This window comes from Harpegnathos saltator, unplaced genomic scaffold (assembly GCF_003227715.2).
Source record: "Harpegnathos saltator strain DR-91 unplaced genomic scaffold, Hsal_v8.6 scaffold783, whole genome shotgun sequence".
NCBI classification, from domain to species: Eukaryota; Metazoa; Arthropoda; class Insecta; order Hymenoptera; family Formicidae; genus Harpegnathos; species Harpegnathos saltator.
The window spans coordinates 91,476-113,625 of record NW_020230630.1 but is presented as its reverse complement, the minus strand read 5'-3'; the positions used below and the strand labels follow the sequence as shown (position 1 = coordinate 113,625).

The window sequence follows — 22,150 nt, the reverse complement described above, 5'->3', positions numbered from 1 at the left end:
AACAATATATAACATAATATTTAATACAAAAAAGATATCAAATAAATACTATGTACTTTCTTATATTGTTTACATTTTTTATATACAACTTTGCAATATTATGAAACGATTACATGTAAATACTACGTGAATATTACACAGATATGGCGAAATTTTTACGTGGAATCCACGTCACATCGATGATCGAATCCACGTGGATTCGACTACCGTTTTTAAGGGGATATCCACTCGATTATCCACATGGATTCCACGTAGATCATCAATGTGGAATCCACATGGATTTCACGTGCTGTCTTTGTCGGGCATGTTAGCCTCCAATCAGACAATCTTTCGCTGAGCCTCTTGTTAGCCGATTGCCAAGGGGTATTGAGCCTGGAATCAAAAGATCGGTATTAAAGATTATTGTTCTTGGGACTCCGTCTGCAAATGCTAAGACGTTTGTTAAGACGTAAAATCCAAATCATTAAAGGTCGAACAAGCCTCTTTTCCTCATAATGATATTATAGAGAAACATTTCTTTTACTTGAATAAGTATTGAGCCAGCTATTAACTACATTAAATTTAGTGTATGAATTTTTAAACTTAACAATATGGAGTAATTTCATGATATATATATATATATGTGTACAGATTTCTTTACCTCTCTTCCCTCTTATCATCTTCATTCTTTTTCCAGAACGCCGTGCTTGAACCACGAGCACCGTTCTTTTTTCCTTACTTTAAGAGTGTTGTGCTTGAACCACGAGCACCATTCGCCTTTTTATTCTTCAAACTTAACCACGTCCCTTCCATCTACTCTATTATAGATATTGTTAAAATAAATATTACCTAAAAATCTCTCATGCCGAAAAGAACAAGAAGAGCCGGACGGCGGATTCAATTTAGACGTCTGTTGAAAAGTTATAATCCAGGCACGCTCAACCTGGCTGTTTTCAAAACAGATCCATCTAAATCTTCGGTCCCGAGAATAAAATCTGAAATAAAGGGAAATATATTTGAAGTTAAATTCAACACTAGCGAGAATACTATTATTTTTAAACCTAACAGTAACCCACCTCCAAAGGAAACAGATTCAAATAATAAGGATTTGGACAGCTGATCCGAAGTAAACCAAACAAATCTAGACATTGCATGTTCTATGCTTGTCCAGGACGTAACAATTAACTGCTGTCTTGAGAACTAGCTTAAGCTCGTCTTGAAACTCAAGATACGTCCTTATTAATATAAATTCCGCCCTTAGTTGACTATAAGTCGGCAGAAGAAGTCTAAAGTCGACTTCAAAGTTAGACTGAATGCCGACTAATATTCGACTAACAGGCAAATGTACTGACTATAGTCGACCGTTAGTCAGCCAAAAGTCGACTTAGAAGTTGGCTTTATGGTAATTTGAAGTCAGCTTTAAGTCAACAATACGGCACTTATAAATCAACTTTTAGTCAATGTTACTTCATTAAAAGTCGACTTTTAGTTGACTTGACGTAATCAAAATTGGTCAGGTATAATAAATTCAAAAGATCCATTTTTACGTATCTTTTTTAATCGGTTTGACCAAAATTTTCATTATATACAGGGTGTTATAAAAGTCCCGGAAGAGCAGAATAACTCGAAAAATATGATTCCTAGAAAAAATGCGAAGTACTGAGTTTTTATAATTTTTTCCTGGCTATTTGACGGTGACCTTGGATTTGACCTTGACAATGACCTTGAAGGTCATTTCAAGGTCAGGCCAATTTTTTAAAATGGGACCCCATACTTTTGACCTCAAAAATTAAAAGAGCGGAAAATTTTACGTTCGGATATGATCTTTAACACTGCCAAATTTGACCTCTGAAGATCACATAAAGGTCTAAGCTTGTTTTAGGCTGAAAACGCGAATATCTTCGAAAATGCACCTGCTAGGGAGCAATGTTACACATAAGAATAAGAATGTAGTGGTCAACGAGGGACATTCAGCCGTGACTTTGCCCTTATTCTCAAGGTCATGAGTTAAGATTATTATTAAGGTCAAACCGGACTTTTTTAGAACTGAAAATCCATACTTTTGACCTAAAAGTGTCAAGATTGAAAAATTTTACATTCGGGTATGACGTTTTCAACCTTGACCTGTCAAACACACTGTCGAACGGTCAATGGGGAACATTTTGAACATCTCTTATAATCTCAGGCCGAGTTACAAGATGCTTTGCCTTCGGTAGCCGGGACTAACTGAACCTTGCCTTCAGTGGTCGGGTTTGAGACACCTTGCCTTCAGTGGTCGGGTTCCGAGACGCTTTACTTTCAGTAGACTTCACGATCAGTGAAGTAACGTAAAACGCATAATTTTGAGAACAAGGTCAAGGTTGAAAACGTCATATCCGAACGTAAAATTTTTCAATCTTGACACTTTTAGGTCAAAAGTATGGATTTTCAATCCTAAAAAAGTCCGGTTTGACCTTAATAATAATCTTAACTCATGACCTTGAGAATAAGGGCAAAGTCACGGCTGAATGTCCCTCGTTGACCACTACATTCTTATTCTTATGTGTAACATTGCTCCCTAGCAGGTGCATTTTCGAAGATATTCGCGTTTTCAGCCTAAAACAAGCTTAGACCTTTATGTGATCTTCAGAGGTCAAATTTGGCAGTGTTAAAGATCATATCCGAACGTAAAATTTTCCGCTCTTTTAATTTTTGGGATCAAAAGTATCGGGTCCTATTTAAAAAAATTGACCTGACCTTGAAATGACCTTCAAGGTCATTGTCAAGGTCAAATCCAAGGTCACCGTCAGATAGCCAGGAAAAAATAATAAAAACCCACTTCGCATTTTTTCTAGGACTCATATTTTTCGAGTTATTCTGCTCTTCCGGGACTTTTATAACACCCTGTATATCTCTTGGGTATTTATTTGGTTTTCCGGATTTCACTTTGAAAATTGATTGGACTAAGCTATTTCGATTCACTTTTACACAAAATGAACGAATTTTAAAGAAAAAACTGTTATTCTACTCCGTAAAGCAAGATGATTTTGATCAATATTGCAAATAACGGTATTATTTAGATTCAAGTTGCTATTTAATTATTATTTAAAATTTTATAAAAATAATAATAATATGGTAATGATATATATTTCAGAAGCTGTTCGTATATCCCACAGCGCAATGACAGACGACTTTGCGGAATATATATCGAAATGGCTTGCACAAGCTGTACGGATTTCAAGGCAAAAAATTGGAGAAACGGTGGCTCATGATTAACAATGATATTATCATTTAATATAGTATTTTTATTAATAGTTTTATTAATAGTATTAATATAATATTTTTCATTTATGTGTTCCTTTTATATATATGTGTTCATAATTTTTGATAGTTCTTTGATGTTTTTCGTTTATTTTTTACTACCAAAGTAGATAAAACACTTTATTTATGTTTTATATACATAGTTTATATTTTGTTACGAACACCATTATGTATGTGCATCATTTAGTATATTAACTAAAGAAGCAAATTTTTATTTAATATTAATTGTTGTAACATACTTTTATAAATAAATATATATATATATATATGTGTTATAATTTTGACTTATTAATAGTTACAATACTACTGCGATTGCTGTTTAACACAATATCTATACTATAATATGTGAGTCTAACTAATAACTTGCAATTATGATATCCTACGTAATACAGCTGTTTGCTAATCTCTACAGATATCTTGTGGATATCAAATAACAAAAATACTTCAGTATATTATGACAATATTCAAATATCCGCTTTTTATTACATTTTTATAACAAAATATAACATTAACGTAATTGTTATATTTCGTTTTAGATGTAATAAAAAGCGGACTTTTAATATCGCAATAATCCCAGATAGCCAAACCTGCGCGAGCAGATTTCGAACAAAGCCTGCTATCATAGTTTGATGGCAAATAGGCAACAAATTTAACGCAGAATCTGTTATGTCAAATTATGCCGCCAATCTGCGGTCAAATATGCGCCAAATCCTGTTGTCAGATATTTGACGGCAGATTTGTAGTAAAAATCGCGCAAGACTTGCAGTAATTTGACGGCAGATTGGCGGCAAAAACTGAGCAAACTCTACGCGCAGACTCTACGTATAGTTTGGCAGCAGGACCTGCGCGATTTCTGCCGACAATCTGCTCGCACGGCCTGTCATACAGGTCCTGTCGACAAAACACGAGCCTAATAAGGACACAGATGGTTATGGTTTTGATCTGGAGATCTGATCGAAATTGGCGTCAATCTGCGCGCATTCTGTTAGCATTTTGCTTACTGGGAATGTTACACTGACAATTTTGCTATCTGCTGGTATCTGTGGAAAAAAGATTAACACATAATTATGTTATATGGAATTGTATAATTACAAAATGTTGAATACATGTGTTTTAGAATGGTTTAGTTGCATATATTAAAGCTATAGTTAGAGCTATATAATATAATATTATTTAATTTTGTATATTACAGCTATTACGCCACTCTATACACACACATACACACACATATGTATATATATAGGCATAATAGCTGTAACTTTATTGCATATTATATAACATTGTTATTGCAATATTACAACAGAATGTTGCTGTATTATTGCAGTATAATATTGCTGCAGTATTGCAGTACAATATTGCTGCGCTATTATAATACAATATTGCTGCATCATTGCAACGCAATATTACTGCAAGCGGACATTTTAATGTTGCTGCAATATTGCTGCACCATTGCAGCAACATTTTGCAATGATGTTGCAATGATACAATCTTACAAAACAAGATTGCTGCAATGTTGCTGCAATCTTTTTGTGCTGTATGGGATACATCCGTCTATAAATCCACAAAAGAAATCCACAAACTTAATAACAATATTTCAATTCAACTTCACACAGATTTGAAAGACAAAATATTATATTGGTGGCTACGTTGTAAAACGGTTAATGCGGCATATCAATTGTGAGAGTTGCGTAACATGTCTTATTCTAGAACGCATCGAACATGATTATTTTCAATCATTGAAATATGTTACATTTGCAAACTTGTGACAAGGGTGGATTAATATTTCCCTCTGTAAGCACATATAAAATTATTACCGAAACAGGAAAGCGACTGCAACTGGAAACAAATATTTTCCAGACATTACAAGTGCACAAATTAGATACAAAGATTATCTTACACATGAAAAGGCGATTTACTCTTGACACATTCCCAGATAGCACCGGACATCCAATGGATGTATGTTTCACGTCCAATTTATGTCCGTATGTCCGATTTACGTCCGTGAACATAAATTACATACGTAACAATCCAGTAAACACAGTTATGTAACAGTTACATTGTCGTAATGTAACGAAATGTAACACATAATATGACATGTACGTTACAAGCAATATACATGTTAGTTGTAATTTCCCACTCATAGAAAGTTGCAGTTATATAACAGAAATATCATATGTTACTAAAATGTTATACAGCTGTTATATAACTGTAATATTATTGTTATGTAAAAAATTTATCTCTAATTTTCTCGCGTCTTGCGTCCCGTCGATATCTTTGATTCTAAGCGGTCACCCCTCCATGTGCTGACCACGCTAAGGCTTTGTTTAACCTGACGACCGAGTGGCACGCAATTATCGCAATGACTCCAACGATATTCTTGTGACCGGTATTTATATAATATATCCTTATTCACAGAATATTCACAGAACATTATGACTTTTCATGTCAGAAATTAAAACAACGCAACAACATTCGATATGCGACGAATATCAATATAGACTATGTTTCAAAATTACTAATATTGGAGTATTATAATGGTTAACCCACAAAAGAAATAGTTTGAAACAAATTTAAGGAAGTTTAAATAAGAAATTTTAATTACTAAATCTAAAAAAAACTTTTGAAAAATATTATCTCAAATCCTGTTTTTTATCAACATGGTTTTCTTCAATGAAATAGTTTTTTTTTCTAATAATATTGCAAAAATATATTTTAATGAAACAACTCAAAATCGAACAAGTAAGAATATTAAACTTAAAGACATTTTTCTCTATGTGAGTTTTATATGATATACAAGCGTTCTTAAACGTTTAAATAGTATGAGTGCGGATATCTCCACGAAAATAAGAACGTTGTGTCCACGTGAAATCCATGTGGTTTTGTGGATTCTATGTGAATGCAACGAATACGTTCTACGTGGATTCGATGTACTTTTTTGTGGGAATATACATATCAGTATGCATATAAACGTCAATATATATAGGCAATATGGTCTGCTTAAGCGCGATGAAGGCAATAAAAATACATAAAAACATAGAACTACAAAATAAAACATCTACAAAAAAGCGGAACGGAATTTCTGATTGATTAGCTTTCCACGATTTTTTTATTTGTTACTGTTCCGCTTTGCTATTTCTTTCTCTATCGAAATGCACCTTTATTCGCAATAGAAAGCATTTGCAGCTTTTAATAGACTGCATGAATAGTTGTGTTGTATAACATCAATGTAATATGAACGTAATTATTGTTATATAACGTGTTACATTACTGTTATATTATTATTATAATGTTATCTCTAGTTTATAACAAAACAGTGTAACAGATTTATAATAGAATTATATTACAACTATGAAACCAAATTATATAACCTCAATATAACTAGAGTATAACATATGTTATATTACATGTTACTCCTATGTTATATAATAGTTATATAACAGTTATATTCTGTGTTTGCTGGGAAGGATGTCCTTATTTGGACATCGGACCTGTAGGACGTCCGAAGTTGTGACAAACATACGTCCTATGGACGTCTTTTGTAAAAAAAATGGACATATATCGGACGTCCAGTGGACGTCCGTGTGCTATCTGGGTTGACATTCAATGATCTTACATATAATAATGTCCAAATATTTGAAGTGCCACATAAAATTAAATTAATATTTGCGATTGTACGAACATATTTACGAATTCGGCTATTCTCGTTTGGAAAGTTTTATACTAATGAAATTATAATGCCTATTCGTAAACGACATCGTTTAACTAAATAAATTCTTTTCGCAAATGAATAATAAATATTTTATTTATTTGCAAATTGAATGTATTATAGAATAGAATATATATTAAGGGAATGTAATATGTTATTATAGGGTATATTGTATTCATTGTTTTTTACATAATAAACATTAACCATACAAAGCATTATACGAATTTGTATTTTATTTTAGGTTACTATTATAATATTATACAAATATAATATTTTGACACATATGACTAATATTATGTATATATATATTATATTACCATTACACTCTCTGTACTTTATCCACAATTTTATTAAATAGATATATTAAAAGCACCCAATTAATTCGTACTACTTCACTATCGGAGCACAGGGTATATAAATTGCCAGATAACAATGGCCGCCAAAATTGGCTTCACTTCTGACCGAGGAATTAGTAGTCTAGTAGTATATAGAAGTCTGTGGTTGTACCCTCACTCTTGAAATTTGGGAGAACGCGCAGTCTAGATATACTATGATATACTATGTCTATGGTAAAAACAGAATGCTTCCTTTTATACAAGAGTTATACCCCCACTCTTGAAATTTGGGAGAACACGCAATCTAGGGTGCGTTCCATTTCACACATATGCGCGCATTTTTTATAGTATACGTGACATAAACTATAGATAAATGCGCGCAATGCGTGATACGGAACGTACCTCTAGGGGTGCGTTCGGGGAGCACGCTATTCGCACAATAAGTATCTAAGACCGTTCGAGGAGACGCTTTGTGGCGCTATAAAATCGATAATGACATCACTCTCAAAGCAGCGTGACGTCATTATTCGCGCAATTTTTCGCTATCATTTTCGAGGTAGGGCAGCAAATGCTATTAGCGCTAATTGGCGCTTATTCTTTCCTCGAACGTTCGATTGTGCTTTAAAGTGTTAGTCTATGATCTGTTCTTTTTAACTGCTGTTCTTTCAACCAATTACAACAGTGCAACCAGAAAGAACAAACCAATTGCGTCAAAAGTCAAATAAGGACAATTTATTAAACTGTGAGAAACTGTATTCACAATGGCTCAACCACTTAGTTAAATATCTGAAAATGTCGAAATTCATCTTTTAGATGAAAACGATGTGACATACACAATAAAAGTATCGCCAAATGATGCAGCGCGTGCAGAAAATGGTAATTATGATGATAGAGGTTATATAAGTATTCTATATGCTAATAATTATCCAAGTATAGAAGATAGATCAGTTGATATAATGGAAATTAATAAATTAGATTATAATAAAAGAGTGTGATTGATTTATGTCTCCTTTAATATATAGATATTATTCGTTATTCTTTTAAATACGATATTTACTACTTATCTTCTAGAAAGAGCAAAATCACAAGATTCAGATTTTGATGCAGCAAGTCTGTCAATGGAGTCTTCCAATTCTGAGGATAATAATGAATCAATGTTTAAATGGTCTCATGCGGCAATTCTATTGCTGGTAGAAAAGTATCGGCTGCAAAAAAATAACATTGTATCGAGTAAAATGTCCCAGAAAAAAGTATGGAATAATATTGCATCAGCATTATTTGTTAAAGGCTATAATGTCACTGAACCTCAATGTCTTTCAAAATTTCACGGAATGAAACGAACTTATAAATCTATAAAAGATCACAATAGCAAATCAGGGAATAACTTAGAACATGGCCTTATATGGAAGTCATGGAATCTTTGCTTGGTGAACGACCTATTATGTCGTCTCTAGCAATAGCCTCTTCAAGCAGCATGTATTCTAATTCTAGATCTAATAGAGAATCTAACTTATCAAATGCAAATATATGTAACAATGCAAACTCAAGTAATAAAAATTTAAGCTATTCAAATTGTCGGAAGCGCAAGGCACAAGAAAGTACATCAAACATTGCTGAATCAATTTTACAAAGTCGGAAATTGGCTGAGAACAATAGTGATCAGAGGCACAAAGAAAACATGGACTTTGAAAAGCAAATGCTAAAATTCATGGGTAAAATTTTAGACAAATTATAAATGTTTTTATTTTAATTTACATGCAACAAAGATAAAACGAAGTTGTAATACAAATTATAAGATTGTTTCCTTTGTTTTTGATAAAACATGTACCATTTATTTTCTTGTTTACTTCTTTTAGTACAATTAATATTTTATTTAGTTTTGTAAAATATAGTATAGTAGCTGGTACATCTATTATACTGCGTTCTGTCTTCCTTAATATTTTAAACATATTCTTAAAATTTGCTTTATTTTTTAATATTAATAATTAATATTAAGTTTATACACATAAGTATTCACTAATGTCTTCCCATTGTAATTTGAATTATTTTGACGATTTTCAACTTTATGCCTATACATACATATTTTTATAATATAGTTAATTAGTTAGATAAAGTTATTACGTAAACATGATCATAGACGCAACGCATAAAGTTGTGAAAATCGTACAAATAACAGTTATAATAGCAAGAGATTAATAACTTCCTGTGTACATCTATGATAAATTGAATAATGGTTAAATGCATAAGTGATACTTAATGTTAAGAACACTGATATATAAAATAAGATTTTTCTTTCTATGTTGGAACAATTAAAATGTTTGGTAAATATTTCTGATGAAAGTTATGTGGAACAGAATTACTACATTCAGTTAATTTAATTAGTCTATTATAACAAAATTAATCAATTATATTGATCAGAAAAATAAATTGGTTCATTAATTTTGCTGCTTGGTCGATCGAAAAAGTTAACCAGAGTTAGTGATATTAGTTCTTTATGTATAACTAAGTATTACATTATACTTAGTATTACTTATACAGTGTTACATATATGTAACTTGTTTTTATTTTTATTGTACCTCAAGACAATACAAAGTATTTCATTTTTATTTTGTCGAAGGGAATGGTTAATTAATATTAATGCTTGGTCGACCGATTAGGTTAAGCAGGGTTGGTGATATTAGTTCTTTATGTGTAACCAACAATATTACATATATATAACTTGCTTTTATTTTTATTGTACTTCAAGACAATACAAAGTATTTTATGTTTATTCTGTCAAGGGGAGTAATTGTATGTGTTAAAAATTAATTATAAACTATTATAAAACTAATATCAATAACAAAATGTATCTTTCATTTTATTCTTTTACTTTTTGTCCTAAATGAATTAATAACGAAGAGGTACTTATTATTTTAGAAGTAACACGGAAATGGCAATTTTTAAATATAATACTATTGTAAAAATAAATAAAGAATTCTTTTATATGTTATACTATCTTAATTTTATTAAACATGTACATATTAGTTTATATCTATGTTACAAAAGTATAAAAGATAATAACTTGTAAACTTCTTTAAAATAAAAAATACATTGCATTCCTAGCAAAATTAGAACTGTTTTAAGATTTATATGAGTCTTATTGGAAGTCTTTGGCTAATTAAGTCTCTTTTCAGAACACCTGTTGTATCATCTGCAGCAACTTGACGAGGAATATCATTATCTACTTCATTATTTAATAAAACAATGTCAAAATCATCATTTCTTAGTATACAAATATTATGCATGACACAACAAGCAAATATATAATGAGCAATTAAGGCCGGTATTCATAATCGGATCTTAAATTTAAGACCGTCTTAAGTTTATTTTCAGATGCTATACAAATCATTTCATTGGCTATGGGGTATCTGAAAATGAACTTAAGACGGTCTTAAATATAAGACCTGACTATGAATACCGGCCTAAGTCAGTCCGATTCATGGTTGTGTAATAAACTTCTAAATCGACCTTTCAAGGTACCAAATGCTCTTTTAACGGCGATTCGTGCTGAAGAATGGCAGAAATTATAATTTTTTTGTCGTTCAGTCAAATGACCATTATCACGATATGGAACCATTAAATTATCATGAATTTTATATGCAGCATCATCAAGTAAATGGGAATCATCAGGAAATTTTTCTGGGTTACCCAATGCATCTTGAATTTCTGATTGACGAAAAACGCGTTGATCATGCACAGAACCTGCATGTCCAATATAGCAGTGCGTGAAACGAGCTTTGTGATCACAGATCCCCTGGAAGAATATTAAGTACGATATATTCAATATATACAATATAGTGAGGAGGATAAATTCTTCCATCTAATATACTAAGTACATATTACAAACTTGTAGCTGAATGGAATGGTGACCTTTCCGATTAACATAGGCTTCTGGATGTATATGTGGAGATGGGATATTGATGTGAGTACCATCGATAGCTCCTATGACTTTAGGGAAGGAACTAATTACTTCAAATCCTGTCCAAACTTCTTGGATAGCGTTGCCTGTTGGCTATTTAATTAATACTGGTGAAAAATCTGCAAGTATCTTGGTAACTCGACGTGTTGTTAATAAGGCTGTTGATCGACTCACATCAAACTTTTCACATATTGATCTAGGATTAAAAAACTTATGAATGAAAAATGCAACATTACCTTGAGTAGGTCTTATTATTAGATATAATGTACTAACCTGTAAGAATCTGGTGTAGCCATTCGCCAAATAGCAATAAAAAACTGTTTCTCTGGGGAGATCATTCCTAACCCTGGATACTTTCTCTTAAGTTTTGGGGCAATTATCAAGAGTACAAACTCAAAAGTGTCTCTGGATATTCTAGATAAGAAGTGTGTAGAACTAAAATTAGTACAGACATACAGCGTATTCGACTGGACCTGGGTTAAACCATGCTGGGTTACATAAACTCAACTTAGGCCCAGTTCCACAATTTGCTTTAAACGGAGTTTAAAGTTAAACCGATGGTTAAAAGCAATTTTAACCATAAAGTATATACTACTGCTTTTAACCATCGGTTTAGCTTTAAACTCCATTTAAAGCAAGTTGTGGAACTGGGCCTTATTAGTCGAACGTATACTATACTATACTATATAGTACATGTTCGACCAATAAGCTGGGTTTATTTAACCCAGCATGGGTTAACCCAAGCGAACCCAAGTCCAGTCGAATATGCTAATAGAAAAATTTAGCTAATTTCTTTCTAATAAATACCGAATATCACTATACTAAACACTTTTTGTTGAAATTTCAAATAACATTATTGAAAAATTACATTACATTACATTACATTTATGTTATAATTTCTCACGTAACAATGTAAATGTAATAAAATACATATTGCATTTACTTTGCTGCAGTATTTACTGAGCTACCATAAATAAATACATAATGTGAAATATGTTCACCATTCTATGATGTATGTATAGAACTTTGAAAATTAATTAAAGATAATTTATCATTACCTAAAATGCGACTTAAATTCTTGATCTTTCCACCTAGGTATCACCTCTTCCACATAATTTTGTAGTCTTGGCAGTTTCTTCCGACGTCCTACTTTTAAATTAATGAGTACATCCAACTCTTCTTCGTCATCAGATGATGAAGACTCTATTAATTCACTCAGAGCAAAGAGTAAAAAACTTAATAATCTTTTTCTTTTTTGGTTATCCATATTTGCACCAACATCAGCCATATTGTAACGATAAATTCACTCAAGTAACGTTCGAGCAGCTCGAAAGCGTAAGCTGCTTATAGTCTCTCCGAACGCATCTATCAGCGTTACGTAGGATGCACATTATGATATTGTATAATTAGAAATTAGAACATGAGTGTAATGTTACTGTTAGTTATTGTTTACTAGAATTATTGTCCCTTAAACAAAACTATTTTGTTAAATGCTTGCCTTATACTTATGTTATCACGAAATATATTACGCCCTATAAAATGTAATTTTATTTTAATATATTTAGAGGCGATTGCTCTCATTATATGAAACACATGATTTTATAAAATTGTTTGATCACGAGAATGTTCTTCTATATTTGAGAAAATATTTCTATTTTCAATGAGACGTTGCAAAACCTGATTCAAGAGATAAATTTCTGTAAATTTTTTTGATAAACATTTATCGTCACTTTCACGCAAAGCTAAACGAATTGCAATTTCAGCTTTAGTACAAATTACAATTACATCGTGTGAAGGCAATCTTAAGCCCCCACGATTTTTAATATTAATTAAAGAACATTCGATATGTGTTTCGTTTGCCAGTAAGAGCTTCGATACAAGTTTCACAATGTAGAATTTTTTCTAAATGTCTTACAACAAAACCTGCAATATAAGCTATAACTCTCGTTGCAAATTCTGAAAGCGTTATTGTAGCAAAAGAGGTAAATTTTCGTTGCTATCTTCATGATTGCTATCATCTATTACTCGAGATTTCGGAGTTGACTGATTTATTATAGTTACAGAATTCGCAGAAACATGTAGTATTGAAATTATTTCTAGCGGGATGCAATTACCAGTTGCTGTCTCTGTGATCTCTGTATGGACAAGAATTTGTTTTTATAAGCGGCTTTAAATTGCCAAGCCGTCGGGTTATTGTTAGGACCTCCATGAGCTCGTATAGAGCTGAATAACAATTCAACGTGATCTTAGTTAAATTTATAACCTGGTATATATTTTAATACGTCTTGACTAACAACTAAATCTTTATAAAGTATTGTTATACTTTTGATACATATCATAAAACCGAGGAATGCACATTTATTTTTAGAATAAATCAACAATTGACCATCTGTCTTTCGCAATTGTGATAGGAAATTATAGTCTTCTTTTAATTTTTCCACAATTATAGAACTATTGTTTTTATTTAACGGTTGTTTGAACCCTATCTGTTTCATGTTCCTCGAATTTAAGATATCAAAAAAATTATTTATTATTCGTATGAATCTTATCGTTGGGACCGAATTTGCAAATTCTGGATATCATAAATCATTTTTACAAATTTCTAATGCATCAGCTACAGAATTACTGAAGATTTAGACTGCGAGTTTTACTTTCATTTTTTGTTTATGGTATTGTATATGACGCGTTCTTAATTTATTACCCAAGTGTAGACTTTCCTTAACTTGAATGTCATTAAACTTCGTAAAATGTTCCCATTGGATCATATCACCATTGTCATCAATTATTGATTTATGTTCTCCAATACAATTACGTAACAGTTTCACACAATGGCATGGGTCGAGAAATACAGTAACTTTTCAGTCCGTTATCGGATGAGAGAAATAAGCCTGAAAAGATATAAAGTTAAAATTACATCCTAAAAGTGTGCACATGGTTAAATTAGCTGGAGCCCCGTCAAAAGTTACAGATACTATATTTATTTCATGCTTATGCAATAGTATTAATGCCTGACGAACCATATTGAACTTTTGCTCTGCATTCAGACCAGGAATAAAGAAATATCCAATGGGAATTTTCCAGGATCCATTAATACAATTTACAAGAAACACTAGTGCTTCTTTTGCTATTATACCGTATTCACAATCAATATTAGGCTCCAAGTCTATATATCCACAATGTTTCTCACCATCATATTCTATATGTTGTCTTACAGCCATTTCATCGAATATAAGAGCGCCAAAAAGAGGATAATTTACTAAATTAGCACGTTTCTTAATTGACTTCAATGCTTCCTCGTTAAAAGCAGGTTCACCGTGAACCGACTTGTACCATTTACTTATTGTTTTTGGATGGGGCAAACAAGTATCAAATTTTTTTCGAACAAATGCATACGCTCGTGACGAATAAAAGTGCAACGTTAAAGCAAACGATCTTAATTCTGGCCTATACTTTTTAAGCGTTGGAGTTTTATTAATCTTATTAATTTGACGTTTTAATAATTGTTTGTTGAAATTACCTAAATCTGTTAAAGACATCCAGTTGTTCTGCATTAAGATTTTTTTTTTCAAACATGTCAATACATCTTTCAATTTTATAACACACTTAATAGTTCGTCGTTGCTTTTGTTGTAACATTTTAATTTTTTTCTGAAATTCTTTTCTCATATATATCAACGCAGTTCTCAACGATTGTTTCCGTGGCGTATTTTCTGATAGATATGGCGAAACAATTATTCCTTGATTTTTAACTCTTTAAGTATGTGGTGTACTCGTCTGGGAAACTGTATCAAATACAACGTTGATGAAAAAAATATAACTAAACGAAAAAAATTTTCATAAACATTCTTTTATTAGGAAAAAAAAAGTAACTACATATTTTGAGTAGAAATGCTAAATTTTCATTCTATTATTCAATCTATAGTAACTAGTAACAAAACTATTAAAAATCACTGGCCAATTTATTATTAATATAAAATTTTTGTAATAGTCCGCTATCACTTAACAGTGTTTCTACAAAATGATTTGTTTTATCTATTGCAATTGATAAATATACCTTGTTCAATGTTGTCATATATTTCCATGGAATCAAGATTTTCTGCTTCTTTGATTCTGCATGTTTCAGGATCATCTATATAATCTATATAATTGTCATTAAAAGAATCATTATATTTCATTATATTTTATAAGAAATTATTAATAAGATTATTCATAACTCCACATCACTAAACAGTTACAATAAGATGATCACTAAATAGTATATTTTTTATAATAAGATAATTATGTTTTAACATACTTTTTTCTGCATTGTGATGTATTTTTTATATTTTTACAGGATCAAGATTCTGTTGCTCTTTCATTAAATTATAATTATGCTCGTCCAATATTTTTTTTCACAAGAGACTCGTCATTTCTCATATTCATATTATTCTGTAATATATATTTTGTTAATACATATTGTCTTACAAAATATAAAATACTTGAAACTGATAATTCTATGTCTATACATACAAACGGGACAGCACCAGATCTAATTCTAATACAACTAAGCGATGTTTTGTCCATATCACTTTCTTCAAAATGTAATGAGCAAATAAATGCATTTTCTGGAACATTACTGTCATTTAAGTCCATTCTATCAAGCCACACGTACTTGTGGTTTCTTTGGAATTTTGTAATTATCAAATTACTTTAAAAAATGTCAACAATGATATAAAATATAATTTTACTTTGAATAATCAATAGTATTAAAACATACCTGTGAAATGTAATTAGTTTGCCACGTGAATATTCCCATCTCAATTGTGTTTTATTTTTTCGTGTTACATGTCTTCTGCTCTTGCAGTCTTTTGCATAACAATCAAGCATATTGCATGAATTATTATGTGAATTTATTATTGCAAAGCACTTTATTACAGATATAAACAACTTTATTGCAAGCACTTTTATTACAAATACGTGCAACACACACAACCTCAAAATTCTTTGGTTATAATTACACCGTATGACGTGAAAATAGATTTGAGTTACATATATCGTATCTTATATATATGTTATTTTTGAACCATCAAGATGGCCGCTACGGATATTTCCTCTCACCTCTCAGGCTTCATTTCCCTCGCCCTCAAAAATACTTTATGCTCCCTCCAGATATTCTTACCTCCATGGCTCATACTGTGTAATTGCTGGATTCACACTGCATCCAACGTGCGTCGTCTGTTATCCGACGGTACGAAGCCGTGCGAAATGCTGTTCATACTGCATATGTTAACTAGGGTGCGTTCGGAAACACACTCGTGTGCACACGAGTGCACACCAGCCGTTCGGAAACACTCAGTGTGCACTCGTGTGAAGTCGTTCGGAAACACTAGTGGAGTGACATCCCTAGCCACCAATCCACCCGACGAAAAAGGACGTGGAGTCGGTGGGACTAGCGAGAGAATCTAGTTTTGGCGCGTGTTATTTCACTAGATGTATAGTATATCGTCGATGTAACCTATTAATCTAGATATAACCTATTAACATTTGGCATTAATAATAAAAAAATATAATAATGCATAATAATATTACATTAGTAGAAGGACGGCATCGTGCTGTAATGATTGGGGATCTACCCGTGTTTAATTCTAAAGGATTGCTTGTGCAGGATGTACAAAGTAAGTTATTATATTGACATTCAAATAATATAAACAGAAATTGTAAAGTTTGTATCTCTTGCATATTTTGTATCAATACAGATTGAGAATGTTATATTTATATAGATTTGGACTTTTTTATAACAATTATATAGCATTATGTATTATCAGTAGAAATATATTCATAGTTTCATCTTATAGGTGACAATATTATCGTCGTGCCTATATGTGAGGAGACAGCAAAATTCTTCAATTTGCGGCTTACTGAGGAATCACCTATACATGACAACGGTGGTCCAAATTCTGCTGACATGGTTGAATTGGGTGAGACAACAGGTAAAAGTTTATCTATGGCGATTTAACTGTTTTGCATGTGACAACTTTTTTCCTGATTTTTCAGAAATACAGTAGAATCAATAGCATCTATCGATACAGCTTAAAATGTCCTTCAAGATTATATATAAACATTTTACAATGTCATATATACATTGATAGTTATACGAATTTCAAAAGTGGTCAAATCAGTATTGTCTAATTTGTCCACTTTTGAAATTCATATAATTATCAGTGTATTATGACATTGTTTAATATTTATATATGATCTTGAAGGACATTTTCCACTCTATCAACTGATACTGTTGGTTTTATTGTATCTTTGTCTAGAAATCCAGAAAAGAAAGTCGTTACGTACAAAACGGCGTCCGATCACCCACATGTTACGTGTGGTTTTGTCCAAATATATTGTGTCATATATTCAAAAAAATACTAATATTAAAATATAACCTGCAGTTTCAAGTACGGCATCCTGGAAGAACGATAATGAAGTGAGATGCCTTATTAATCTTTGGCAAGATCACCAAAACCATTTCAAAAATATGAAGAGCCGGGATGTATGGCTTATGATTAGTAAAGAATTAAAAAATAGTAATCCAGAATGGAATAAAAAATCTCCTGTCCAATGTAAAAACAAGTGGAAGGACATAAAGAGGAAATACATGGAAACGAAAGACCATAACAATAAATCTGGGAATGATCCTAAAACCTGTAAATTGTACGAAGAATTGGAAGAAATTTTAGGCGAACAGCCGTGTGTTAAACCCATTGCTGTTGCCTCGAATCTTATCAAGAGGAAGAAAGCAGATATAAAAGCCAAAGATCCAACTTATTTCGAGGAGATGAGTGAAGATTATGAGTCACCAACTGAAAGTGAAGAAGGTCCTTTATCAAAGAAAAGACAACGGAAGATAACAAAAGTTCAAAGAGAGTTGCAAGACTGGTCCATTGCTCTTCCGAGGCGAAATCTCGAGAAGAGGCGAGGGAGCGACGTCACAGAGAGAACATGGCTGAATCGAAGGCAGCAATGGATGCATATAAAGAGATGATGGGGAAACTTATTGATAAGTTGTAAGTCTTTTTGTATTTCCTCGTTAACATTTTAATGTTTATTTAAATGTTTACTTTGTTTTACAATTTTAAATACTGTTTTTATACGAGATGTAAAAGGTTTGTATTTTCAAAGAATTTTCTAAACTGTGCAATATAATTTTATAAATTTTACATTATACAATAAGTTTTGAGTAAAACCAACTCTATTAATTTCGCTCTAACTTATTGCATCACTTCAGGAAGTTATTCGAAAAATAATAGATCTATTCATATAGATAAAATGTTTTTTTTTAATCCTTATGAAACCTTAATGTTCTACTACATAATTTATAAAGTTATACGTGTTAAAGCATGAAGATGATTAAGATTTAACTATACGTGTTAAAGCATGAAGATGATTAAGATTTAACTAAACGTAAGATCCCAAATAACATATGTTGGTTTACACATTTTCTAAACGTATGTAACGCTTTATAACTGTATAAGTTTGCAGAAATGTTTCTTAAATGATGTGTGCTACTTGGGGTATAACAATTTTGTTAGTAGTAAGTTACAGTAAACGTCGATACTCATATTCTAAACTTTTTTTATTAAGATGTCGATTGTGTATTATACAATACAGCGAAAAGTACAAAAGTTAAGTATTGTACTAAATTGTTTACTAAAATTTTGTTTAGTAAAATTATAGATACTTTAATGATTGTGTGATATATGATCGATGCTCAAATAACATATAACATATGAGGCTGTGATGCAAAGACTCATTTATTAATATTAAAATAAATATATTTATAACAGTTGTGATAAAAACACTGATAGTTATACGAATTTCAAAAGTGGACGTTATGTACGGACCTTTATCTGTTTTCTCATTCAACTTAACCATGTTAACAGAATTTGAACCACCGTTGTTATGTAAAGTTCGCTATATTTTATGGTGCAATCGTCCTTGTGTTTCTTTTTTTATAGTGCTGAATGTATGCTACTGCTAAATTCTATTAAATGTTAGTATGTATGTCTCAAAAGTATCTTAATGTAGAAACATAAGTTTTTGTTAATATTTTTGAATCATGTAAGACTGAGTTCTGTTTGAAGAAAGCTTCTGTGTATTATCAGAATAACAATTTTTTTGTTAAACTACACTATATACATACTAACTATATTTGTGTTCAGGTATAAAATTTATTAAATAAAAAAGACCATGTTTTAAGTTTTATGTTTTTTTATCCAGACAAACTTTCATAGCTGTATATGATATTACAACATAAGACCATCTTGACCAATGAACATCTAACATAAAGTATCCACGTTAACAGTCTTATACATGCAGCCATACAGATTTATCTGGATAGGCCTTTATGCTTTATTTCGTCAGAACCAATATATTTCATTATACAATGTGTTCCACAAGAATTGTAAGATATTCACGGCGGGCCAATCCTATTGGGTCGTTAAGTAACCAATTAGGGTTTAAGTTATTCGCATTATTGTTGCCACCAGCATCCTGGTCCATACCCTCTTCTATAAACTCATCTATATCATGTTCACAACCTTGAAGGCAAATATTGTGAAGTACACAACATGCCAAAATTACATAAGGTATCAGATCGGCACAGCTCATATGCAAGTACTTTAGCCGTCGGAATCTTCCCTTAAGAAGTGCAAAAGCTCTTTCAATAACCGCCCTCATTTTTGAAAGATGCTGATTAAAATTGTTCTGTGCCTGCACAGATAAAGGAACAATATTTAATTAAAGCAACTTACAGCACAGATATAAAAGAAGTTCTTGCTGCATTTTGAATTAAAACTTTAAATAGAAAGTTCACTACTCTACAATTGATTATACCTCAGTCATATTGCCTCTATTGATATGTGGAGCTATGCACCATGGCAACACCGGATAAGCTTTATCAGCTATAATGAATTCATTATTAGGAAAAAAATCATTTTCATTTCTTCTTACTGTATGCCAGAGATCAGAGTTCCTGAAAATTCTGGCATCATGAGCAGATCCAGCAAACCCAACAAAACAGTCTGTGAATATTAGGTCTGCATTGCACACAGCCTGCAGTGTAATGGCATATTCTTTTTTTCTTGTTCTATAGGAAATAGGATGAACCTATAAAAATAAGATAACAAAATTTGATAACAAAAGTATTTTTAGTTTCCATGAATTCTTATAAGTTATTCTTATAAGTTAATTATAACTTAGGTTAAGTAAATTAAGATAAGTAAATTCTTACAAATAAGTTAACTTACCTTTGGCGCTGGGATAGGAATGTGACATCCATCAATTGCCCCTATGACATCAGGAAGAGAGCCAATTCGTGAAAATCGATGTTTAACAGCATCCAATCGTTCACCTACAGGCCATTTAATATACCTGTCAGCTACATTATTCAAGGCATCCACAACTCTTCTCATGGAATCATGCAATAATGATTTGTTAATACCAAAGCGATCAGACACAGATCTAGAAAAGTAAGAACCGTGAGATATAAAATTTCTTTCCTCTTTACAACATTAAAAATACGTATCTTCGACAAACATCTGACATAAACTTACCTGAATGAATCAGGAGTTGCAAGCAACCACAGAACTGCAAGTAACTGTGTCCGGACATCTAAAGTATGTCTTCCACTTTCCGCTGTTCTAATCAGATCAGGTGCCAATATTTGCTCGAAAATTTCGTATGTTTCTCTAATCATTCGGAAATGTTCTCTGAATTGTCTTTCTGAATAGTCGCGTATTGTTATATTTATATAACCTTCAATTCTCGTAACGTGTCTGAAATCTCCTCGTTTACGTATCCGTGCTTCAAATATATTTGCCTCTTCATTCCAGCGATCGTATTCTTCTTCACTGCTCTCTTCATTCTGAGTTTTTCCAACAATTAATTTTAATAAATTATATCCACCAGTTATCGCACCGGTTACAAGTACAATATCCGTTTTAGTAAATATACCTAGTATCTGGTCGTTCTTTGGTAATGGCTGAAAGCAGAACTATACGTCATACCTAATACGTGAGAAGCGTTCGGTGACGTGCTAGTTGAGGGCACACTACTAACAAACTACTGTTCCACTGAAACAACCGAAGCACACTGTTTCCGAACGCACCCCTAATATGATTTAAAGTCTGTAGGTGGCGTAAATGGTTAATGGTGACTACAGTTCCTTTAATAATAATATGCGCATAACCTAAAAAGTTAGAATTGATATTTATTTATTCCATAGACATATATAATAGACTGAGCATAGCGGGTTTAGCAGAACGGTGAGAGAGGCAAAATATCGGGGAAGTTTTCTTTCCTTGTCTGCGCAGGTCGAATGCGCAATCGTCTAGTGATAGCCAATGGCACAGATTCATGACAGCAAGAAATACGCATAAGCGTAGTTATGTACGGGCAAAAAGATATGTGTAATATATATATATATGTAAGATATGTGTAATATTTTTCTTCACTATTATTAACTCTACTTTATCGCCTACTTTCCGACCATAAGAAATGTCTTGTATGAAAAAAGTCTGACATGAAAAAATGTCTTGTATGCTAAAATGTCTTGTGTGCTAAAATGTCTCAAACTAAGTAACAAAACTTTATTCTGTCTATTGACAACTCTAATGACATAAACTTTATAATATATTAAGATGAGTAAGGTATACCATCTTTTCCCAATTTTGTCCAGATTGCCCTTCATACCATGCGTTATCGTACGACAAATGTTGAATCATGACCAACATTTCGTCCGACATCGGACGATGACGGACGGCCAAGCGATCCGACGATACGAAGTAAAATCCTGCTTTTTGATTGGTTGCGGAGCGTCGTACGACGTACGTCGGATGCAGTA

At 32.0% G+C, this 22,150-nt stretch overlaps 3 protein-coding genes and 2 long non-coding RNA genes across 8 annotated transcripts; 2 read left to right on the top strand and 3 right to left on the bottom strand.

Annotated features, from left to right (window-relative positions):
• Positions 1-70: 70 nt before the first annotated feature.
• LOC112590334 (uncharacterized) lies at positions 71-1,150 on the bottom strand. The gene is made up of 3 exons (XR_003114125.1): positions 1,056-1,150; positions 829-974; positions 71-372 (listed from the first exon to the last, which is right to left on the bottom strand). It is a non-coding gene; the product is annotated as an uncharacterized LOC112590334 (long non-coding RNA).
• A 6,559-nt stretch (positions 1,151-7,709) lies between these two features.
• Positions 7,710-8,704, top strand: LOC112590333 (uncharacterized). The gene is made up of 2 exons (XR_003114124.1): positions 7,710-8,196; positions 8,392-8,704. It is a non-coding gene; the product is annotated as an uncharacterized LOC112590333 (long non-coding RNA).
• Positions 8,705-10,755: 2,051 nt separating this feature from the next.
• On the bottom strand, positions 10,756-12,812 carry LOC112590332 (uncharacterized). Of its 2 annotated transcripts, none has more exons than XM_025306477.1 (5): positions 12,337-12,797; positions 11,552-11,692; positions 11,453-11,474; positions 11,207-11,371; positions 10,756-11,113 (listed from the first exon to the last, which is right to left on the bottom strand). In XM_025306477.1, the coding sequence occupies exons 1-5, from the start codon at positions 12,564-12,566 to the stop codon at positions 10,787-10,789; spliced, it is 885 nt and encodes a 294-aa protein (XP_025162262.1). In that variant the 5' UTR covers positions 12,567-12,797; the 3' UTR covers positions 10,756-10,786. The 2 variants fall into 2 exon arrangements, with proteins under 2 accessions (XP_025162262.1, XP_025162263.1); XM_025306478.1 differs by having other exon boundaries at positions 10,923-11,113; positions 11,230-11,371; positions 12,337-12,812.
• A 3,878-nt stretch (positions 12,813-16,690) lies between these two features.
• Positions 16,691-18,924, top strand: LOC105184466 (trihelix transcription factor GTL2-like). Of its 2 annotated transcripts, XM_025306480.1 has the most exons (4): positions 16,691-16,748; positions 16,851-16,931; positions 17,112-17,246; positions 17,700-18,924. In XM_025306480.1, the coding sequence occupies exons 2-4, from the start codon at positions 16,874-16,876 to the stop codon at positions 18,290-18,292; spliced, it is 786 nt and encodes a 261-aa protein (XP_025162265.1). In that variant the 5' UTR covers positions 16,691-16,748; positions 16,851-16,873; the 3' UTR covers positions 18,293-18,924. The 2 variants fall into 2 exon arrangements, with proteins under 2 accessions (XP_025162265.1, XP_025162264.1); XM_025306479.1 differs by lacking the exon at positions 16,691-16,748 and having other exon boundaries at positions 16,759-16,931.
• Positions 18,925-19,500: 576 nt separating this feature from the next.
• LOC112590331 (protein ALP1-like) lies at positions 19,501-21,466 on the bottom strand. 2 transcript variants are annotated; one of them, XM_025306475.1, is made up of 5 exons: positions 21,262-21,466; positions 20,862-21,172; positions 20,556-20,769; positions 20,143-20,415; positions 19,501-20,019 (listed from the first exon to the last, which is right to left on the bottom strand). In XM_025306475.1, exons 2-5 carry the CDS (start codon positions 21,002-21,004, stop codon positions 19,687-19,689), a joined length of 963 nt encoding a protein of 320 aa, XP_025162260.1. In that variant the 5' UTR covers positions 21,005-21,172; positions 21,262-21,466; the 3' UTR covers positions 19,501-19,686. The 2 variants fall into 2 exon arrangements, with proteins under 2 accessions (XP_025162260.1, XP_025162259.1); XM_025306474.1 differs by lacking the exon at positions 21,262-21,466 and having other exon boundaries at positions 20,862-21,255.
• Positions 21,467-22,150: the final 684 nt, after the last annotated feature.

Coding starts and splice junctions, on each gene's coding strand:
- LOC105184466 (XM_025306479.1), top strand. CDS start 16,829: ATGCATAATAATATTACATTAGTAGAAGGACGGCATCGTGCTGTAATG. Junction 16,932..17,111: donor GCTTGTGCAGGATGTACAAA/GTAAGTTATTAT, acceptor TTCATCTTATAG/GTGACAATATTATCGTCGTG. Junction 17,247..17,699: donor TGAATTGGGTGAGACAACAG/GTAAAAGTTTAT, acceptor TATAACCTGCAG/TTTCAAGTACGGCATCCTGG.
- LOC112590331 (XM_025306475.1), bottom strand. CDS start 21,004: ATGATTAGAGAAACATACGAAATTTTCGAGCAAATATTGGCACCTGAT. Junction 20,416..20,555: donor TTCCTATCCCAGCGCCAAAG/GTAAGTTAACTT, acceptor TTATTTTTATAG/GTTCATCCTATTTCCTATAG. Junction 20,020..20,142: donor ATAGAGGCAATATGACTGAG/GTATAATCAATT, acceptor TTATCTGTGCAG/GCACAGAACAATTTTAATCA.
- LOC112590332 (XM_025306477.1), bottom strand. CDS start 12,566: ATGGCTGATGTTGGTGCAAATATGGATAACCAAAAAAGAAAAAGATTA. Junction 11,693..12,336: donor GAATTTAAGTCGCATTTTAG/GTAATGATAAAT, acceptor CTTCTTATCTAG/AATATCCAGAGACACTTTTG. Junction 11,114..11,206: donor ACCATTCCATTCAGCTACAA/GTTTGTAATATG, acceptor ATATTCTTCCAG/GGGATCTGTGATCACAAAGC.